The sequence below is a fragment of the Salmo salar genome, chromosome 18 (assembly GCF_965601325.2).
Source record: "Salmo salar chromosome 18, fSalSal1, whole genome shotgun sequence".
Taxonomy (NCBI): Eukaryota; Metazoa; Chordata; class Actinopteri; order Salmoniformes; family Salmonidae; genus Salmo; species Salmo salar.
The window spans coordinates 97,326,532-97,346,961 of record NC_138308.1 but is presented as its reverse complement, the minus strand read 5'-3'; the positions used below and the strand labels follow the sequence as shown (position 1 = coordinate 97,346,961).

General features: G+C 40.7%; 1 protein-coding gene across 1 annotated transcript; it reads right to left on the bottom strand.

Moving 5' to 3' along the window:
* Nucleotides 1–961: 961 nt before the first annotated feature.
* LOC145861662 (equistatin-like) lies at nucleotides 962–2,742 on the bottom strand. The gene is made up of 5 exons (XM_082964510.1): nucleotides 2,706–2,742; nucleotides 2,137–2,200; nucleotides 1,361–1,492; nucleotides 1,171–1,266; nucleotides 962–1,085 (listed from the first exon to the last, which is right to left on the bottom strand). Exons 2-4 carry the CDS (start codon nucleotides 2,186–2,188, stop codon nucleotides 1,187–1,189), a joined length of 264 nt encoding a protein of 87 aa, XP_082820636.1. The 5' UTR covers nucleotides 2,189–2,200; nucleotides 2,706–2,742; the 3' UTR covers nucleotides 962–1,085; nucleotides 1,171–1,186.
* Between the last annotated feature and the right edge of the window lie 17,688 nt (nucleotides 2,743–20,430).

Here is a 20,430-nt window from a genome sequence, read left to right as displayed (position 1 = left end):
AGTAGTATCTTGGCAGCAATTCGAACATGAAGGCCTGATTCACGCAGTCTCCTCCGAACAGTTGATGTTGAGGTGTCTTACTTGAACTCTGTGAAACACATATTCTAAGACTGGTATCTCTATTGAACATATCCTCTGCAAGAGAGGTAACTCTGGGTCTTCCTTTCCTGTGGTGAGCCTCATGAGTCATCGTAGCTCTTGGTTTTTGAGACTAAGAACTTTGAACGTTTCTTTAAGTGCAATGTTCCGCATTGACTGACCTTCCTGTCTTAAAGTAATGGGCTGTTCTCTTTGCATTGAGCTGTTCTTGGGCTTAAAATAACAAATAGGGCTATTTTCTGTATACCACCCCTACCTTGTCACAACTGATCGGCTCTTACGCATTGAGGAAAGAAATTCCACAAATTAAGTCACACCCGTTAATTGAAATGCATTCCATGAATCTGGTTGAGAGAATGCCAAGAGTGTACAAAGCTGTCAAGGCAAAGGGTGGCTACTTTGAAGAATCTCAATATATTTTGGTTTAAGATGTGATTCCATGTGTTATGTCATAGTTGAAAATATTAGATGAAAACCCTGGAATGAGTAGGTGTGTTCAAACTTGACTGGTACTGCAAATATAGTAGATCTAACCTATAGAAAGCTGATGGGATCCTCTTTCTAATAGAAGCCATGAGGCAGTTCTCAGACAATTGCATAGGTTATAGAAATGTTGCGCAACATGAGCTCATGAAATGTTTTACATTTGCATTGATGTCAGAGTGATTAGAGGGACAATAGAGTGCTGAGTACCAGGCAACTAATGACCATCACCAGCATCAGAGCTTGGAGAAGCCTAATTACTAAATGGTCACGTGGAATTTGACTGCCTTCATTTCTTGTAACTGCCGGTAATACAGTCCTACTCCTTCCTCCATTTCCCAGAAATGGACTGGTTCAGATAATCACACCAACAATAAAGTAAGTAAATCAACAGTTTAATCTCTGGATTTCTTCATGCATTTATATGGGGCGTGAATCAGTTCCTGTCGTACAGTAAAGACAACTGTCCGTCTTTTCAAAGACTTCATTCCAACGCCTTTCATCTACAATTAGACAAAAAACATTAACATCCAGAATCAGCTGCAAAGAAATAACATTTAGTGAATGAGTATGTATATACACACACACCTTGGTGGAACAGTTGCTAGCAGTTGATAGCAGTGCCTGGTGGAGTCTCCGTACCCTGAATCTTCTGTCCAGTAGTGGTCACACACCAACAGTAACCTACCAGAAATAGACATGTTGCACATACAATATTTACTGTAACATTCAACTGAATTGGAGAATTTAGTGTGTGTATATGTGCGTCCGTGTTAACCTGTAGAGCCCGAACATTGCTTAGGGGTGTATCGTCCAGCGGCGTCACACGTGGGGATGTAGGCTCCAATTGGGCCATGTGTCGCGGCATATCTAGCACGCTCACAGGGGGTCATGGGTCGTAACGTAGCATCTGGACACAGGTAACATAGATTGATTGTAATGTGGACATAACATTGCAGCACATGCATGCCGGAATCTTGGGTTGCGTCCCATATGGGCCCTGGTCAGAAGTATTTTATACGGAATATGTTCCATTTCAGATGTAACCTAGGTACTTCCTGGCTAAATACTGAAATTGCGCTACTTGTTTAAAAGCCCTGTGCAGTCAATTCAGTTTCTGTCTTTTGTATAACAGCTGATGAAACTAAGACTGAAAGTGGGGGTAAGTTGTGTCAGTGTTACTTCCTGACAATCCAATCATACATCCAGTTGAATGATCAAACCATTCATATCAGAATACCTCAGTCCAGCATCTAGACACCAATATACATCTCTGGAACAAGAGGAGTGGCAGGTAGCCTAGCGGTTAGAGAGTTGGGCCAGTAACACAAAGGTTCCTAGTTTTAATCCCTGAATGTCAAGTTAAAATATCTGTCTATGTGCCCTTGAGCAAGACAACCTTCTCTCCAGTGTCACGGTTGATAATGGCTGCCCAAGGGACAACTGGTTATGAAACAAAACATTAATACGTACGTGTGTGAATAGGACAGATCAACACCCACTAACGTTTTTATTCAAATGTTGGTGAGTAAGTGTGAGGTACATCACTCTTACCTCCCAGAGCAAAAGCTGTGCTAACAAGCAGAATGATGGTCAATATCGCCATGGTGATAGTCTCCTGAGAGAGAGAGAGCGAACAAGAGCGAGATTAGTTGAGCATTTTAAATCATCTGGAATGGCTGTGGGTACTAGAGGAGAGGTTGAGGAAACCCTGTGTTAAGTACAAAACTTATGCAACAATTGCTAAACCCAGTCCTGAGGACCCCAACAAGCGAGTATCGGCAACACGGCGCGCTACGATTCTTCCACTAAAATTCAGGTATCATCTAATCTATTGTATGTGGTTGAAGAGCCTGGCACACAGGAATATGAATCCTTCCCAAATGGCTCCTCATTCCTTATGTAGTGAACCACCTTTGACGAGGGCCCACAGTGCACTACGCAGGGAAGGGGAAGCAGACTAGATCTTGACAGAGACTTCTATTCACTACAAAGGTAACTATTAGTCTATGCTCTTAAATTCAGGGGGGTCATATATAGTGCACTACACTTGACCAGGGCCACATAAGATTAACGTGCCATTTGAGAGGCAGCAAGTCTACTAAATAATATCACAAGCTCACCTTCTGCACTCTTCCAAGGGATTCACTGGTTGTCTCTCTGTTGTCTGTGAGTTATGGTCTACCTCTTCCACCTCTCCTTTTAAAGGATCTGTCACAGGTGTGACTAGTTGCCTCATTAACCCAACAAGAGATCCCGATGTCGGCCATTAGCTGGTGGTGTAAAGTACTTATGTAAAAATTCTTTAAAGTACTACTTAAGTAGTATTTTGGGGTATCTTTACTTTACTACTTCTATTTATTTCAACTTTCACTTCACTACATTCCTAAAGAAAATAATGTACTTTTTACTCCATACATTTTCCCCGACACCCAAAAGTACTCGTTAGATTTTGAATGATTAGCAGGACAGAAAAAATGGTCTAATTCACACACTTATCAAGAGAACATCCCTGGTCATCCCTACTGCCTCTGATCTAACAGACTCACTAAACACAAATGCTTCCTTTGCAAATTATGTCTGAGAGTTGGTGTGACACTGGCTATCCGTAATCAAATAAAAAAACAAGAAAATGGTGCCGTCTGGTTTGCTTAATATAATGAATTTGAAATGATTTATACTTTTACTTTTGAACTTAAGTATATTTTATCAATTACATTTCATGTTGATACTTCAGTATATTTGCTGAAACTTTTAAAACTTTACTCAAGTAATATTTACTGGGTGATTTACACTTTTACTTGAGTCATTTTCTCTGAAGGAATCTTCATAGGCAGTGAAGAGAGTAGTAGAGGAAGATGGGTCCAGTTTCAAGGGATCCTGAGAGGCTCCCTGTGAGTATGCCGAGGCCAATAGAGAGTGATAGGAATAACATGTGTTTCAGTAAGGTTGGTTTCTTAGCATTCATAGCCATGGTTATCAACTGTACCGCAGAAATGGAACATAAATCACTGAAAATATATGTTGTGGCGGTAGCTGCAGATAACTCGTTGGGTTATGAGATTTTACCGCAGAAGAGTTATAAGGTGTGATGAACGATAGTGTCCCGTTTTCCCAGGCTGCCGGCCTGCTGTAGGACAAAGCCCATGCGGTAGAACTCAGCTCACGTAGACTTGCATCCTAGCCCATGTAGACTTGCATCTTCAGAGCGTAGCTGGATTGTGCGTCACATGCAATCAATCGAATCAATCAAATTGATTGATAAAGCCCATCTTACGTCAGCTGATGTCACAAAGTGCTGTACAGAAACCCAGCCTAAAACCCCAAACAGCAAGCATTGCAGATGTAGAAGCACGGTGGATAGGAAAAACTCCCTAGAAAGGCCAGAACCTAGGAAGAAACCTAGAGAGGAACCAGGCTATGAGGGGTGGCCAGTCCTCTTCTGGCTGTGCCAGGTGGAGATTATAACAGAACATGGCTAAGATGTTCAAATGTTCATAGATGACCAGCAGGGTCAAATAATAATAATCACAGTTGTTGTCGATCATTCAGAGTATCTCTATCGCTCCTGCTGTCTCTAGAGAGTTGAAAACAGCAGGTCTGGGACAGGTAGCACGTCCGGTGAACAGGTCAGGGCTCGATAGCCGCAGCAGAACAGTTGAAACTGGAGCATCAGCATGGCCAGGTAAACTGGGGACCACCCATATCTTGTTGTTGGGGACCACCACCCATAAAAAAAAACAGTTTCTGGCTTAAGAGACAAGACTAACAAGGGAAATCTATGAACTAATAGTACAGGTAGATAGCAATAAAAAAATATACTACAGAGGTACAAAATAAGTTAGAGAAAAAACAAATCGAACATGTGGAACTTATTCAAGAACAATCTAATGTAATCTATTACAAAAATAAAGCAAAGTGTATGGAATATGGAGAAAAATGCAGCAATTATTCCTGAATCTCCCATACAGGAACGCTAACAAAAATGATTTGCATAAAATCGTTACTGAAGACGGAGTCATCTATGATTCTCCCAATGATATTTTAGAAAAGGAAGCTAATTATTTTCGGCAGATGTTCACTTTTCCGTCTCATCCTTTCCCACTGAATGAAGATTGTACATTTACATTTAAATTTGAACATTTAGCAGATGCTCTTATCCAGAGCGACTTACAGTAGTGAATGCATGCATTTCGTACATTTCATATCCAATAACAACATTAGAGGATTAGATATCCAAGGTTTAAAACAAAGGTGTCCATGTATTTCGATGGCTCAAGTTTTAAATTAAGTCCGCAAGCTAGATCTCTGCAATGTGTCATTGAAGATAACTTTTCTGTACTCTCTGGACATAAACCTAATTATTATAAGTGTTCAATATTATGTATTGAATCCTTCAAAAATTCGACTTTTACATTATCCTGCAGTTTACCCATAAAATGGGCTGATGGTGAAGTAGACATACTCAGTATTCATATCACAAAAGATATAAATAAGCTCTACACAATGAATTTCAAAATAGAATGTGCCCATCTATATAATGAATATGAATTGGGTGGGTTGAGATTATTCAACATAAAAGCACTAAACCTCTCTCTAAAAGCTTCACTCATTCAAAGGTTTTACTTGAACCCTATATGGTTCTCAAGTAGATTACTAAGAAAAGCTCATCCATTGTTTAAAAATGGCCATTTTGCCTTTGTGCAAATTGCCATGTCTCATTTTCGATTAATTGAAAATGATACTTTTTTCAAAGTATCTCTCTTTTTCAAACAAGCATTGCAGAGCTGGCTACAATTTCTATGTCACCCCCCTGAAAAGATAAAACAAATATTACAACACATATTATGGCTGAAGTCAAATGTGCTGGTTGATAAAATACCTGTATTTATGGGAAATATGTTTGAACAGGGTATTTTGTTCATAAATGATATTGTAAATTGGAATGGTAGAATTATGGCCTTCATGGAGTTATCAGAATTGTAAGGAAAGGTCTGCTCAATCCAAGAGTACAACCAATTGATTACAGTATTACCCCAAAAATGGAGGAGGCAAGTGGCAGCGGGAGGAGGTAGGGAACTGGTCTGTCTGCCCAACATAAAGGATCAAAACTTGCGGAGGAATAAAAATAGCATAAATAGGAAAGTATACCAGTTTCATTTGAGGACCAGGATGTTGACAACTGCGCCATACAGATTGCAAAGTAGTTGGGAAGAGATTTGAGTTGATATATAAAACGCAAGATTCAAGACTTCGTGCTTTTCAGCTAAAATTATTATATAGAATTCTTGCTACCAACAAAATGCTGAATATATGGGTAATAAAATCATCGAAGCTCTGCAGATTTTGTTGTGAGGATACAGAATCAATAGACCATTTGTTTTGGTATTGCCCTCAGGTAGCCTGTTTCTGGTCTCGGGTTCAGGAATGGCTGAAAATGCAGTCAATTACTAATATACTAAAACTCTTAGTAAAAGTATTTATCTTCAACTCGCAATCTGTGGATTCTATTCGATTACATAGATTGATATTGTACATTAAACATCACAGCATAGTTGAAAGATATGTGTTGCGTGGAAACCCGAAGTGGGTGGCCAGCAGAGATACATGGGATGGGCTGAGGGAAGCTGAGGGTTGGTATGTGGAATTGGAGACAAGTGGGAGTGGAGTTGCTGTGTGGGAGATAGAATGATGGTCAAAGATAAAAGTCCAAATAAAACATTTAAAAAAGTACATTTGAATGACACTAAGTGGCAGTGTTTTTACAACAAATGCCGGTTTGCCTGAGGCTGATGCCGTGCAAGTGTTTGTGAACATGCATATACACACACTCTCATTCAAATAAACACATCCATGTAATAGTGCCAGACATGCACACAAACATTTACAGTTGGCGTTTCTGTTATGATTTAATTGTCCTTGATATCCTTTGTTTTAAATTGCGTTGTTGTTTGCTGTTTTCTTCTGTCTTTTCCTTTTTTCTCTCTTTAGTTCATTCTCATGGTTGTTGGTGCATTGGGGGGTTCTTGGGGGTGGGGAATGGAATTAATTGTATTTTTTATTTTTTATTATTTTTCTTCCTGGGGGGGGCTGTGGGAGGGGTCTCGAATGGTTGAGGGACAGCTATTGGGGAACTGTGGGGGGGATCTTGGAGGGTTCGGGATCAAGTTTTTGGCCTGGTGGTAGATCGGCCAACATTACATTTACATTTTAGTCATTTAGCAGACACTCTTATCCAGAGCGACTTACAGTAGTGAATACATACATTTCATTTCATGCATTTTTTTTTTGTACTGGGAATCGAACCCACAACCCTGGCATTGCACACACCAAGCTCTACCAACTGAGCCACAGGGAGGGCTCAACATGCCCTTGAGCAGAGAATTGACCCTGGATGCTTCTGTGTGTCGCTCTGAATGGGAATCTGTTGGACGACTGGGATGATGTAGTTATTGAGCGGCTTCACTGCAAGTATATTGTATGTTTCGAATATTCAATAAAGTAAAAAAAAAAAATTAATAAAATATTTTAATAAAAAAGGACTCAGCCCACGCAGTATTTATGGATCCCCATTAGCTGCTGCCAAGGCAGAAGCTACTCATCCTGGGGTTCAGCAAAATCAAGGCAGTTATACCTTTTAAAGACATTACCATACATTCATAACAGATTTCACAACATATTAAGTGTGTGCCCTCAGGCCTCTACCACATATCTATAACACAAAATCCAAGCGTACATGGGTGTATGTTATCGTGTGTTTGTATGCATGTGTTGCTTCAGTGTATTTTTATCTGTTTTTTAAAATCTAATCTTACTGCTGGCATGAGTTTCTTGATGTGGAATAGAGTTCCATGTAGTACTGTGCACCTCCCATAGTCTGTTCCGGAAAGTAGTATCTTGGCAGCAATTCGAACATGAAGGCCTGATTCACGCAGTCTCCTCCGAACAGTTGATGTTGAGGTGTCTTACTTGAACTCTGTGAAACACATATTCTAAGACTGGTATCTCTATTGAACATATCCTCTGCAAGAGAGGTAACTCTGGGTCTTCCTTTCCTGTGGTGAGCCTCATGAGTCATCGTAGCTCTTGGTTTTTGAGACTAAGAACTTTGAACGTTTCTTTAAGTGCAATGTTCCGCATTGACTGACCTTCCTGTCTTAAAGTAATGGGCTGTTTCTCTTTGCATTGAGCTGTTCTTGCCATAATATGGACTTGGGCTTAAAATAACAAATAGGGCTATTTTCTGTATACCACCCCTACCTTGTCACAACTGATCGGCTCTTACGCATTGAGGAAAGAAATTCCACAAATTAAGTCACACCCGTTAACCTGTTGGGGATCCCCCCCTTCGTCTCAATTTCTGCCTGAAGACATACCCAAATCTAACTGCCTGCAGCTCAGGCCCAGAAGCAAGGATATGCATATTCTTGGTATCATTTGAAAGTAAACATTCTGAAGTTTGTGGCAATGTAAATTTGAATGTAGGAGAATGTAGCACAATAGATCTGGTAGAAGAAAAGAGAAAGAGCATACATTTTCTGTTTTGTTATTGTTGTAGCATCATCTTTCAATGTAAAAGAAATGCCAAACAGTCAGATAGGATGCTGGGGACAATTTAGTTGGAGAACACATGAGGGCAACTGTAGTTGTGCAAAGTTTCAGATTGATAACTTAAAAAATGAGTGAGCTACATGACATTTAGCATGAAGTCACCCAGGTGTCCCACACAAGTTTCCCTAATGTGTCCAAGTGGCCGAATTGGTGAAGTGATATTTTTATGCCACTAACTATATACAACATAACAATATGCAATTGTATCATAAAAAAAAAAAAAAAATGTATAAAAATGTGGCACTTTTTTATTTTTTATAAATTTTTATGCAAATACCTATAAAATATTTTTTTGTAAAAATGTGCAAAGGTTATTGGTCAGAAAAGAGTTGTCAAAAGAAGCTACATTTTTAGTGCAAATAACTATATACAAAGTAAGAAAATGCTAATCCAACAATTTTTGGAATGAAAGTGTGCAAAAAACATTGGTCAGAAAAGCTGCCAAAAGGTACATTTTTTGTGCAAATAACTATATACAAAGTAGGAAAATGCAAATGTGCAAAAAACATTGGTCAGAAAAGCTGCCAAAAGGTACATTTTTAGTGCAAATAACTATATACAAAGTAAGAAAATGCAAATCCAACAATTTTTGGAATGAAAGTGTGCAAAAAACATTGGTCAGAAAAGCTGCCAAAAGGTACATTTTTAGTGCAAATAACTATATACAAAGTAGGAAAATGCAAATGTGCAAAAAACATTGGTCAGAAAAGCTGCCAAAAGGTACATTTTTATGCAAATACCTACACAAAATGCCCCCCCAAAAATAAAACAATATTTACAAAAAAAAGTTACATTTTTATGCAAATACCTACACAAAATGCCCCCCCAAAAATAAAAAAATATTTACAAAAAAATAACAGTGGTAGGTAGACCCTTGGAAGACCCTCAGTCCTCTACACAATATTCCGCTGCTCGTGCCATGTCCCATAGCAGTCCCTTTCTGATGTAAAGCACAGGCAAACCGAACATGTGTTGCAGGTGATGGGGGACTTCATGCGGCAAAGAACACAACGCCGCCTCCATGCTGTGGCCTTTTGGCCCGGAGGCACATTCATCCCTGCTGTTATAAACTTCGGCATGTGAACACTACTGGCGGCCGGAGTATAGGGGGCAGGGGTAGAGGGGGCAGAAGGTGATGCAGTTGACTTTGTGCTGTAGTCTGCAAGCTCCTGGATGAGCTGCTCCCTGAAGGCTAGCTGGGAGATGGGGGGCTGTCCACAGCTCTTAGCCATTTCCTTCTGGAGTATGAAGGAATTGACGACAGCAATGTCGATGAAGTGATAAAACAATGTCTTGTACCATTTCATGGTCTTGTGGAGAACATTGTAATATCCGATCAGTGCGTCTGAAAGGTCCACACCTCCCATGCCCTTGTTGTAATCCTTGATAGCCGCAGGAATGGGGACATGTTTTGTGGCCCATTCCCCAGTAGCGCCCTTCACACGCCTAACGACGTGATCGCCACTGAAGGACTTGTGGATAGTACTGCACATCACCACCTCTCTGGTATCCATCCACTTCACGAAGAGCAGGCCATCTTGGCGAATCCATCGTATCGCTCCCCGCTCAGCCCGCTTAGGCATGTCATTCACCTTCGTCTTCGGAAAACCCACTCTGTTGGACCGAATGGTGCCACAAGCCCACACATTCAGCTTCCTGAGGTCTGTGAAAAGGGCAGGGCTTGTGTAAAAATTGTCCACAGAGTTTGTAGCCACTCCCCAGAAGTTTAAAATCCAACAGATCCATCACAGAGTCATAACTCAGTCCCTTACCGGTTGCAAAAGAGCTTTTCCCCTCATAAACAAAAAAATTGCAGGTGTACGCACACACAGAATCCGCCAAAACAAACAGCTTGTATCCCCATTTTGTTGGTTTGTTCCGCATGTATTGCTTTAGACTGATTCGGGCCTTTGAGGCTACCATCCTCTCATCAATTGACAAGTTCTGGGCGGGCTGAAAATAAGTCTTGCAGGCCTCAACCATGCTGGGGTAGAGAGGTTTGATTTTACATAGCTTATCAAACTTTGCGGTGCCTCTCCTCTTGTCATTGGCCTCATCAACTTTAGGGTCACTGATGTGAAGCGCCCGTAAGATATATAAAAACCTTTTACAGGACATCACAGTGGGTGGGAAAGGCAGTTGATAGAGCGGGGATGTTTTCCAGTAAGCCTTGAGGGATTTCAGCTTCACCAGCCCCATGTAAATTACAATTGAAAGGAAGCAGAAAAGCTCTTGCATGAAAATGGGCTTCCATGCATCTTTCTTGCCTGCTAGCTTTTTTGCTCCATACTTGTTGGTGTTGCACACAAGTGAATCAATAACTGACGGGGTGAAAAACAGCTGAAATAGTTGAAGGGGGCTGTACTTCGCTGTCATGTCCAGTTGTGGCCCAGGCTGCCTTTTCGGCCAAAATACTGGTGGAACTTGATCTTCATCCTCCACCAGCACAGTGTGCCAACACTCATCTACCTCTCTGCCAGCAGGTTCCACGGTTCCCTTCCTCCGCTTATTTGACTTCTTCCCACCTCGAGATGGCCGGGCGGGGGTAGGTGTGGCGCCAGAGACAGCAGGTCTCTGGCTGGACGAACCAGCTTCATCGGGGGATGGGCACCTTGACACCGGGGGCTCCCAGTCAGAGTCGCTACCACTGAAAGAAAACATTTCAAAAAATATTTGTTATATATGAGCCTTGTATCATCACGTAAAATAAACACATGTTCTACCCCATTCTATTTTTATAAAAAATGTAATGCATACATACACACACACATTCACCCAAACAAACACATAGGTTATGGGTCATATAGAGCAGTCACTATGGTCAAGTGCTGTTTCATTCAACTATGACCGTTGTGGGCCTGCCTGCCTGCCCTCCCCCAACAGTGGCCATGTGCTTTTTTGCTGTTCTACGACCCCATTCTATTTGTATAAAATATGTAATGCATACATACACACACACACACTCACCCAAACAAACACATAGGTTATGGGTCATATAGAGCAGTCACTATGGTCAAGTGCTGTTTCATTCAACTATGACCATTGTGGGCCTGCCTGCCTGCCCTCCCCCAACAGTGGCCATGTGCTTTTTTGCTGTTCTACGACCCCATTATATTTTTATAAAAAATGTAATGCATACATACACACACACATTCACCAAAAACAAACACATAGGTTATGGGTCATATGTAATATATAGAGCAGTCACTATGGTCAAGTGCTGTTTCATTCAACTATGACCGTTGTGGGCCTGCCTGCCTGCCCTCCCCCAACAGTGGCCATGTGTTTTTTTGCTGTTCTCCCCCAACAAATTACACAAAAAAACTATTTTGCCAAAAAATTACAACTTATTTATATTACAAACAATGGCATTCGTACTCACCGATCCAGAAGAATGTCCTCTCCCTGTAGAAACAGTTCTTCAGCTTCCGAATCAAAGCTATGGCTGGATGACGAGTCATCGTCAAGCAAATATTCGGTTTCACTTTCTCTATCCATTTCTTCTAAAATTTGCAAATCAGTAAAGTTAACCTTAGACTTCGCTTTTCCAGATTTCATCGCCATGATATTTTCTTTGGAATCGCTAAAAATCGCTGAAACAACTCTTCACAAAATACAACTGTGCGTAACGGTGTAAGCCTGCAACAAGTCGGATCTTCAAGAACGAATGAAGTTCGTTACGCGTGCATTTACTGATAAGGGCTGGTGTTCCAACCCATAACCATCCCATACTGGCTTTACCCTCAGCTCATTGGCTATCTACCAAGCAAGATTTCAAAAAAATCTATGACCATTGGACAAAAATACTGTCAATCAACAAAACATCGCAAATATTATTGGTGCGTAATGACGTCATTGCTCGTTGTCTTCAAATCAGATTATCTCGGTCAATATGCCCCACAAAAAAAAAAACAGCAAGTTTGGCTGTGTTACAAACATCCAGAGGATTGCAACGAAACCAACCATGACTAGATACACGTCTGCTTAGTGTGTGTAATTAGACCAAACGCATCGTCAAAAGTTGATAGACACAGAATTCACGACACAAGCGGTTTACAAAATGTTTCGTGTTAGGCTATAGAAATGGATTTTATCAAAGAAAACGGCACTTCATTTGATCACTGGGACCGCCAGGATGAGAAATAAGAGCAAGATATCAAAATGTATGTCATATTTTTACCGTCGGATGTGAATGTGTCATACCTGTCATGGCAGAAAAAGTTTGTTGTTGTTTTTCGCTCTTCTCAAAGAAAAGCATGCAATTTTATCTCTGTATTAGCTATTTTAAATCGGACAACGGAGTTTGATTACCAACATTCTAATCTTTTGAAGGGTGTAAGACACATGTATTTTCAAGAATGGTTAATGTCATATTTTGCCGGATGTCGTCAAACAATCCCGATACCGGGCTTAATAGAGCAAGGAATCCTCTACAGGTTAACCTGTTAGGGCTAGGGGGCAGTATTTGCACGGCTGGATAAAAAAATGTACCCGATTTAATCTGGTTACTAATCCTACCCAGTAACTAGAATATGCATATACTTATTATATATGGATAGAAAACACCCTAAAGTTTCTAAAACTGTTTGAATGGTGTCTGTGAGTATAACAGAACTCATTTGGCAGGCAAAACCCTGAGACATTTTCTGACAGGAAGTGGATACCTGATGTGTTGTATTACCTTTAAACCTATGCCATTGAAAAACACAGGGGCTGAGGAATATTTTGGCACTTCCTATTGCTTCCACTAGATCTCACCAGCCTTTACAAAGTGTTTTGAGTCTTCTGGAGGGAGATCTGACCGAACAAGAGCCATGGAACGATGATGGCCCATTAGACACCTGGCGCGCGAGTTCATGTTGGGTACCCTCGTTCCAATACGTTATAAAAGAGAATGCATTCGTCCACCTTGAATATTATTCATGTTCTGGTTAAAAAAGGCCCTAATGATTTATGCTATACAACGTTTGACATGTTTGAACGAACGTAAATATATTTTTTCCCCTCGTTCATGAAGTGAAGTCCGGCGGGCTTAGATCATGTGCTAACAAGACGGAGATTTTTGGACATAAATGATGAGCTTTTTTGAACAAAACTACATTCGTTATGGACCTGTGATACCTGGAAGTGACATCTGATGAAGAGAATCAAAGGTAATGGATTATTTACATAGTATTTTCGATTTTAGATCTCCCCAACATGGCGGCTAGTCTGTATCGCAACGCGTATTTTTCTGGGCGCAGTGCTCAGATTATTGCAAAGTGTGATTTCCCAGTAAGGTTATTTTTAAATCTGGCAAGTTGATTGCGTTCAAGAGATGTAAATCTATAATTCTTTAAATGACAATATAATATTTTACCAATGTTTTCTAATTTTAATTATTTAATTTGTGGTGCTGACTTGAATGCCGGTTATTGGAGGGAAACGATTTCCTGAACATCAACGCCACAGTAAAACGCTGTTTTTGGATATAAATATGAACTTGATAGAACTAAAAATGCATGCATTGTCTAACACAATGTCCTAGGAGTGTCATCTGTTGGAGATTGTAAAAGGTTAGTGCATAATTTTAGCTGATTTTATGGTTTTGGTGACGCCTGTCTTTGAATTGGCACAACATTACACACAACTCTTGTAAATGTACTGTCCTAACATACTCTAAATTTATGCTTTCGCCATAAAACCTTTTTGAAATCGTAAAACGTGGTTAGATTAACCTGTTAGGGCTAGGGGGCAGCATTGACACGGCTGGATAAAAAACATACCCGATTTAATCTGGTTACCACTCCTACTCAGTAACTAGAATATGCATATACTTATTACATATGGATAGAAAACACCCTAAATTTTCTAAAACTGTTTGAATGGTGTCTGTGAGTATAACAGAACTCAAATGGCAGGTCAAAACCTGAGAGATTCCTTTACAGGAAGTGGCCTGTCTGACCATTTCTGGAACTTCTTTGCCATCTCTATCATTTACTAAGGATCTCTGCTCTAACGTGACACTTCCCACGTCGTCCATAGGCTCTCATAGCCCGGGAAAAAAGAGAATGTCGTCATTCCAGCCCCAGGCTGAAACACATTATCGCCTTTCTCAAGTGGCCCATCAAGAGACACTAGCTTATGCGCGTGACCCCGACCGCCCCCGCCTTTGGGATTTTTTCCTCTGTTTGCCGAAAAGGAGATTCCCTGTCGGAATTTTATCGCTTTTCTACGAGAAAAATGACGTAAAAATTGATTTTAAACAGCGGTTGACATGCTTCGACGTACGGCAATTGAATACTTTGAATTTTATTGTCAGGAATTGCGCCAAGCGCGCGACACTTCTTTACTATTTCGGATAGTGTCTGGAACGCACGAACAAAACGCCGCTATTCGGATATAACGATGGATTATTTTGGACCAAACCAACATTTGTTATTGAAGTAGACGTCCTGGGTGTGCATTCTGACGAAGACAACAAAAGGTAATGACATTTTTATAATAGTAAATATGATTATGGTGAGTGCTAAACTTGCCGGGTGTCTAAATAGCGAGCCTGTGATGCCTGGGCTATATACTTAGAATATTGCAAAATGTGCTTTCACCAAAAAGCTATTTTAAAATCGGACATATCGAGTGCATAGAGGAGGTCTGTATCTATAATTCTTAAAATAATTGTTATGCTTTTTGTGAACGTTTATCGTGAGTAATTTAGTAAAATGTTAGCGAATTCCCCGTAAGTTTGCGGGGGGTATGCTAGTTCTGAACGTCACATGCTAATGTAAAAAGCTGGTTTTTGATATAAATATGAACTTGATTGAACAAAACATGCATGTATTGTATAACATAATGTCCTAGGGTTGTCATCTGATGAAGATCATCAAAGGTGAGTGCTGCATTTAGCTGTCTTCTGGGTTTTGGTGACATTATATGCTGGCTTGAAAAATGGGTGTCTGATTATTTCTGGCTTGGTACTCTGCTGACATAATCTAATGTTTTGCTTTCGTTGTAAAGCCTTTTTGAAATCGGACAGTGTGGTTAGATTAACGAGAGTCTTATCTTTAAATGGCTGTAAAATAGTCATATGTTTGAGAAATTGAAGTAATAGGATTTTGAAGATTTTGAAAATCGCGCCACAGGCTGGCAGTGGATGTTACGTAGGTGGGACGAATTCGCTTGGTTTTTGAGACTAAGAACTTTGAACGTTTCTTTAAGTGCAATGTTCCGCATTGACTGACCTTCCTGTCTTAAAGTAATGGGCTGTTTCTCTTTGCATTGAGCTGTTCTTGCCATAATATGGACTTGGGCTTAAAATAACAAATAGGGCTATTTTCTGTATACCACCCCTACCTTGTCACAACTGATCGGCTCTTACGCATTGAGGAAAGAAATTCCACAAATTAAGTCACACCCGTTAACCTGTTGGGGATCCCCCCCTTCGTCTCAATTTCTGCCTGAAGACATACCCAAATCTAACTGCCTGCAGCTCAGGCCCAGAAGCAAGGATATGCATATTCTTGGTATCATTTGAAAGTAAACATTCTGAAGTTTGTGGCAATGTAAATTTGAATGTAGGAGAATGTAGCACAATAGATCTGGTAGAAGAAAAGAGAAAGAGCATACATTTTCTGTTTTGTTATTGTTGTAGCATCATCTTTCAATGTAAAAAGAAATGCCAAACAGTCAGATAGGATGCTGGGGACAATTTAGTTGGAGAACACATGAGGGCAACTGTAGTTGTGCAAAGTTTCAGATTGATAACTTAAAAAATGAGTGAGCTACATGACATTTAGCATGAAGTCACCCAGGTGTCCCACACAAGTTTCCCTAATGTGTCCAAGTGGCCGAATTGGTGAAGTGATATTTTTATGCCACTAACTATATACAACATAACAATATGCAATTGTATCATTAAAAAAAAAAAAAATGTATAAAAATGTGGCACTTTTTTATTTTTTATAAATTTTTATGCAAATACCTATAAAATATTTTTTTGTAAAAATGTGCAAAGGTTATTGGTCAGAAAAGAGTTGTCAAAAGAAGGTACATTTTTAGTGCAAATAACTATATACAAAGTAAGAAAAATGCTAATCCAACAATTTTTGGAATGAAAGTGTGCAAAAAAACATTGGTCAGAAAAGCTGCCAAAAGGTACATTTTTTGTGCAAATAACTATATACAAAGTAGGAAAATGCAAATGTGCAAAAAACATTGGTCAGAAAAGCTGCCAAAAGGTACATTTTTAGTGCAAATAACTATATACAAAGTAAGAAAATGCAAATCCAACAATTTTTGGAATGAAAGTGTGCAAAAAACATTGGTCAGAAAAGCTGCCAAAAGGTACATTTTTAGTGCAAATAACTATATACAAAGTAGGAAAATGCAAATGTGCAAAAAACATTGGTCAGAAAAGCTGCCAAAAGGTACATTTTTATGCAAATACCTACACAAAATGCCCCCCCAAAAATAAAACAATATTTACAAAAAAAAGTTACATTTTTATGCAAATACCTACACAAAATGCCCCCCAAAAAATAAAAAAATATTTACAAAAAAATAACAGTGGTAGGTAGACCCTTGGAAGACCCTCAGTCCTCTACACAATATTCCGCTGCTCGTGCCATGTCCCATAGCAGTCCCTTTCTGATGTAAAGCACAGGCAAACCGAACATGTGTTGCAGGTGATGGGGGACTTCATGCGGCAAAGAACACAACGCCGCCTCCATGCTGTGGCCTTTTGGCCCGGAGGCACATTCATCCCTGCTGTTATAAACTTCGGCATGTGAACACTACTGGCGGCCGGAGTATAGGGGGCAGGGGTAGAGGGGGCAGAAGGTGATGCAGTTGACTTTGTGCTGTAGTCTGCAAGCTCCTGGATGAGCTGCTCCCTGAAGGCTAGCTGGGAGATGGGGGGCTGTCCACAGCTCTTAGCCATTTCCTTCTGGAGTATGAAGGAATTGACGACAGCAATGTCGATGAAGTGATAAAACAATGTCTTGTACCATTTCATGGTCTTGTGGAGAACATTGTAATATCCGATCAGTGCGTCTGAAAGGTCCACACCTCCCATGCCCTTGTTGTAATCCTTGATAGCCGCAGGAATGGGGACATGTTTTGTGGCCCATTCCCCAGTAGCGCCCTTCACACGCCTAACGACGTGATCGCCACTGAAGGACTTGTGGATAGTACTGCACATCACCACCTCTCTGGTATCCATCCACTTCACGAAGAGCAGGCCATCTTGGCGAATCCATCGTATCGCTCCCCGCTCAGCCCGCTTAGGCATGTCATTCACCTTCGTCTTCGGAAAACCCACTCTGTTGGACCGAATGGTGCCACAAGCCCACACATTCAGCTTCCTGAGGTCTGTGAAAAGGGCAGGGCTTGTGTAAAAATTGTCCACAGAGTTTGTAGCCACTCCCCAGAAGTTTAAAATCCAACAGATCCATCACAGAGTCATAACTCAGTCCCTTACCGGTTGCAAAAGAGCTTTTCCCCTCATAAACAAAAAAATTGCAGGTGTACGCACACACAGAATCCGCCAAAACAAACAGCTTGTATCCCCATTTTGTTGGTTTGTTCCGCATGTATTGCTTTAGACTGATTCGGGCCTTTGAGGCTACCATCCTCTCATCAATTGACAAGTTCTGGGCGGGCTGAAAATAAGTCTTGCAGGCCTCAACCATGCTGGGGTAGAGAGGTTTGATTTTACATAGCTTATCAAACTTTGCGGTGCCTCTCCTCTTGTCATTGGCCTCATCAACTTTAGGGTCACTGATGTGAAGCGCCCGTAAGATATATAAAAACCTTTTACAGGACATCACAGTGGGTGGGAAAGGCAGTTGATAGAGCGGGGATGTTTTCCAGTAAGCCTTGAGGGATTTCAGCTTCACCAGCCCCATGTAAATTACAATTGAAAGGAAGCAGAAAAGCTCTTGCATGAAAATGGGCTTCCATGCATCTTTCTTGCCTGCTAGCTTTTTTGCTCCATACTTGTTGGTGTTGCACACAAGTGAATCAATAACTGACGGGGTGAAAAACAGCTGAAATAGTTGAAGGGGGCTGTACTTCGCTGTCATGTCCAGTTGTGGCCCAGGCTGCCTTTTCGGCCAAAATACTGGTGGAACTTGATCTTCATCCTCCACCAGCACAGTGTGCCAACGCTCATCTACCTCTCTGCCAGCAGGTTCCACGGTTCCCTTCCTCCGCTTATTTGACTTCTTCCCACCTCGAGATGGCCGGGCGGGGGTAGGTGTGGCGCCAGAGACAGCAGGTCTCTGGCTGGACGAACCAGCTTCATCGGGGGATGGGCACCTTGACACCGGGGGCTCCCAGTCAGAGTCGCTACCACTGAAAGAAAACATTTCAAAAAATATTTGTTATATATGAGCCTTGTATCATCACGTAAAATAAACACATGTTCTACCCCATTCTATTTTTATAAAAAATGTAATGCATACATACACACACACATTCACCCAAACAAACACATAGGTTATGGGTCATATAGAGCAGTCACTATGGTCAAGTGCTGTTTCATTCAACTATGACCGTTGTGGGCCTGCCTGCCTGCCCTCCCCCAACAGTGGCCATGTGCTTTTTTGCTGTTCTACGACCCCATTCTATTTTTATAAAATATGTAATGCATACATACACACACACACACTCACCCAAACAAACACATAGGTTATGGGTCATATAGAGCAGTCACTATGGTCAAGTGCTGTTTCATTCAACTATGACCATTGTGGGCCTGCCTGCCTGCCCTCCCCCAACAGTGGCCATGTGCTTTTTTGCTGTTCTACGACCCCATTATATTTTTATAAAAAATGTAATGCATACATACACACACACATTCACCAAAAACAAACACATAGGTTATGGGTCATATGTAATATATAGAGCAGTCACTATGGTCAAGTGCTGTTTCATTCAACTATGACCGTTGTGGGCCTGCCTGCCTGCCCTCCCCCAACAGTGGCCATGTGTTTTTTTGCTGTTCTCCCCCAACAAATTACACAAAAAAACTATTTTGCCAAAAAATTACAACTTATTTATATTACAAACAATGGCATTCGTACTCACCGATCCAGAAGAATGTCCTCTCCCTGTAGAAACAGTTCTTCAGCTTCCGAATCAAAGCTATGGCTGGATGACGAGTCATCGTCAAGCAAATATTCGGTTTCACTTTCTCTATCCATTTCTTCTAAAATTTGCAAATCAGTAAAGTTAACCTTAGACTTCGCTTTTCCAGATTTCATCGCCATGATATTTTCTTTGGAATCGCTAAAAATCGCTGAAACTACTCTTCACAAAATACAACTGTGCGTAACGGTGTAAGCCTGCAACAAGTCGGATCTTCAAGAACGAATGAAGTTCGTTACGCGTGCATTTACTGATAAGGGCTGGTGTTCCAACCCATAACCATCCCATACTGGCTTTACCCTCAGCTCATTGGCTATCTACCAAGCAAGATTTCAAAAAAATCTATGACCATTGGACAAAAATACTGTCAATCAACAAAACATCGCGAATATTATTGGTGCGTAATGACGTCATTGCTCGTTGTCTTCAAATCAGATTATCTCGGTCAATATGCCCCACAAAAAAAAAACAGCAAGTTTGGCTGTGTTACAAACATCCAGAGGATTGCAACGAAACCAACCATGACTAGATACACGTCTGCTTAGTGTGTGTAATTAGACCAAACGCATCGTCAAAAGTTGATAGACACAGAATTCACGACACAAGCGGTTTACAAAATGTTTCGTGTTAGGCTATAGAAATGGATTTTATCAAAGAAAACGGCACTTCATTTGATCACTGGGACCGCCAGGATGAGAAATAAGAGCAAGATATCAAAATGTATGTCATATTTTTACCGTCGGATGTGAATGTGTCATACCTGTCATGGCAGAAAAAGTTTGTTGTTGTTTTTCGCTCTTCTCAAAGAAAAGCATGCAATTTTATCTCTGTATTAGCTATTTTAAATCGGACAACGGAGTTTGATTACCAACATTCTAATCTTTTGAAGGGTGTAAGACACATGTATTTTCAAGAATGGTTAATGTCATATTTTGCCGGATGTTGTCAAACAATCCCGATACCGGGCTTAATAGAGCAAGGAATCCTCAAAAGGTTAACCTGTTAGGGCTAGGGGGCAGTATTTGCACGGCTGGATAAAAAAATTTACCCGATTTAATCTGGTTACTAATCCTACCCAGTAACTAGAATATGCATATACTTATTATATAT

Bases quoted from the DNA above. Each gene is read 5' to 3' on its own strand.
- LOC145861662 (XM_082964510.1), bottom strand. From the start codon at position 2,188: ATGGCGATATTGACCATCATTCTGCTTGTTAGCACAGCTTTTGCTCTG. The intron at 1,493-2,136 runs GTAAGAGTGATG...ACCTGTGTCCAG, and splicing joins CACAGCTTTTGCTCTGGGAG to ATGCTACGTTACGACCCATG. The intron at 1,267-1,360 runs GTTAACACGGAC...TATTTCTGGTAG, and splicing joins GCAATGTTCGGGCTCTACAG to GTTACTGTTGGTGTGTGACC.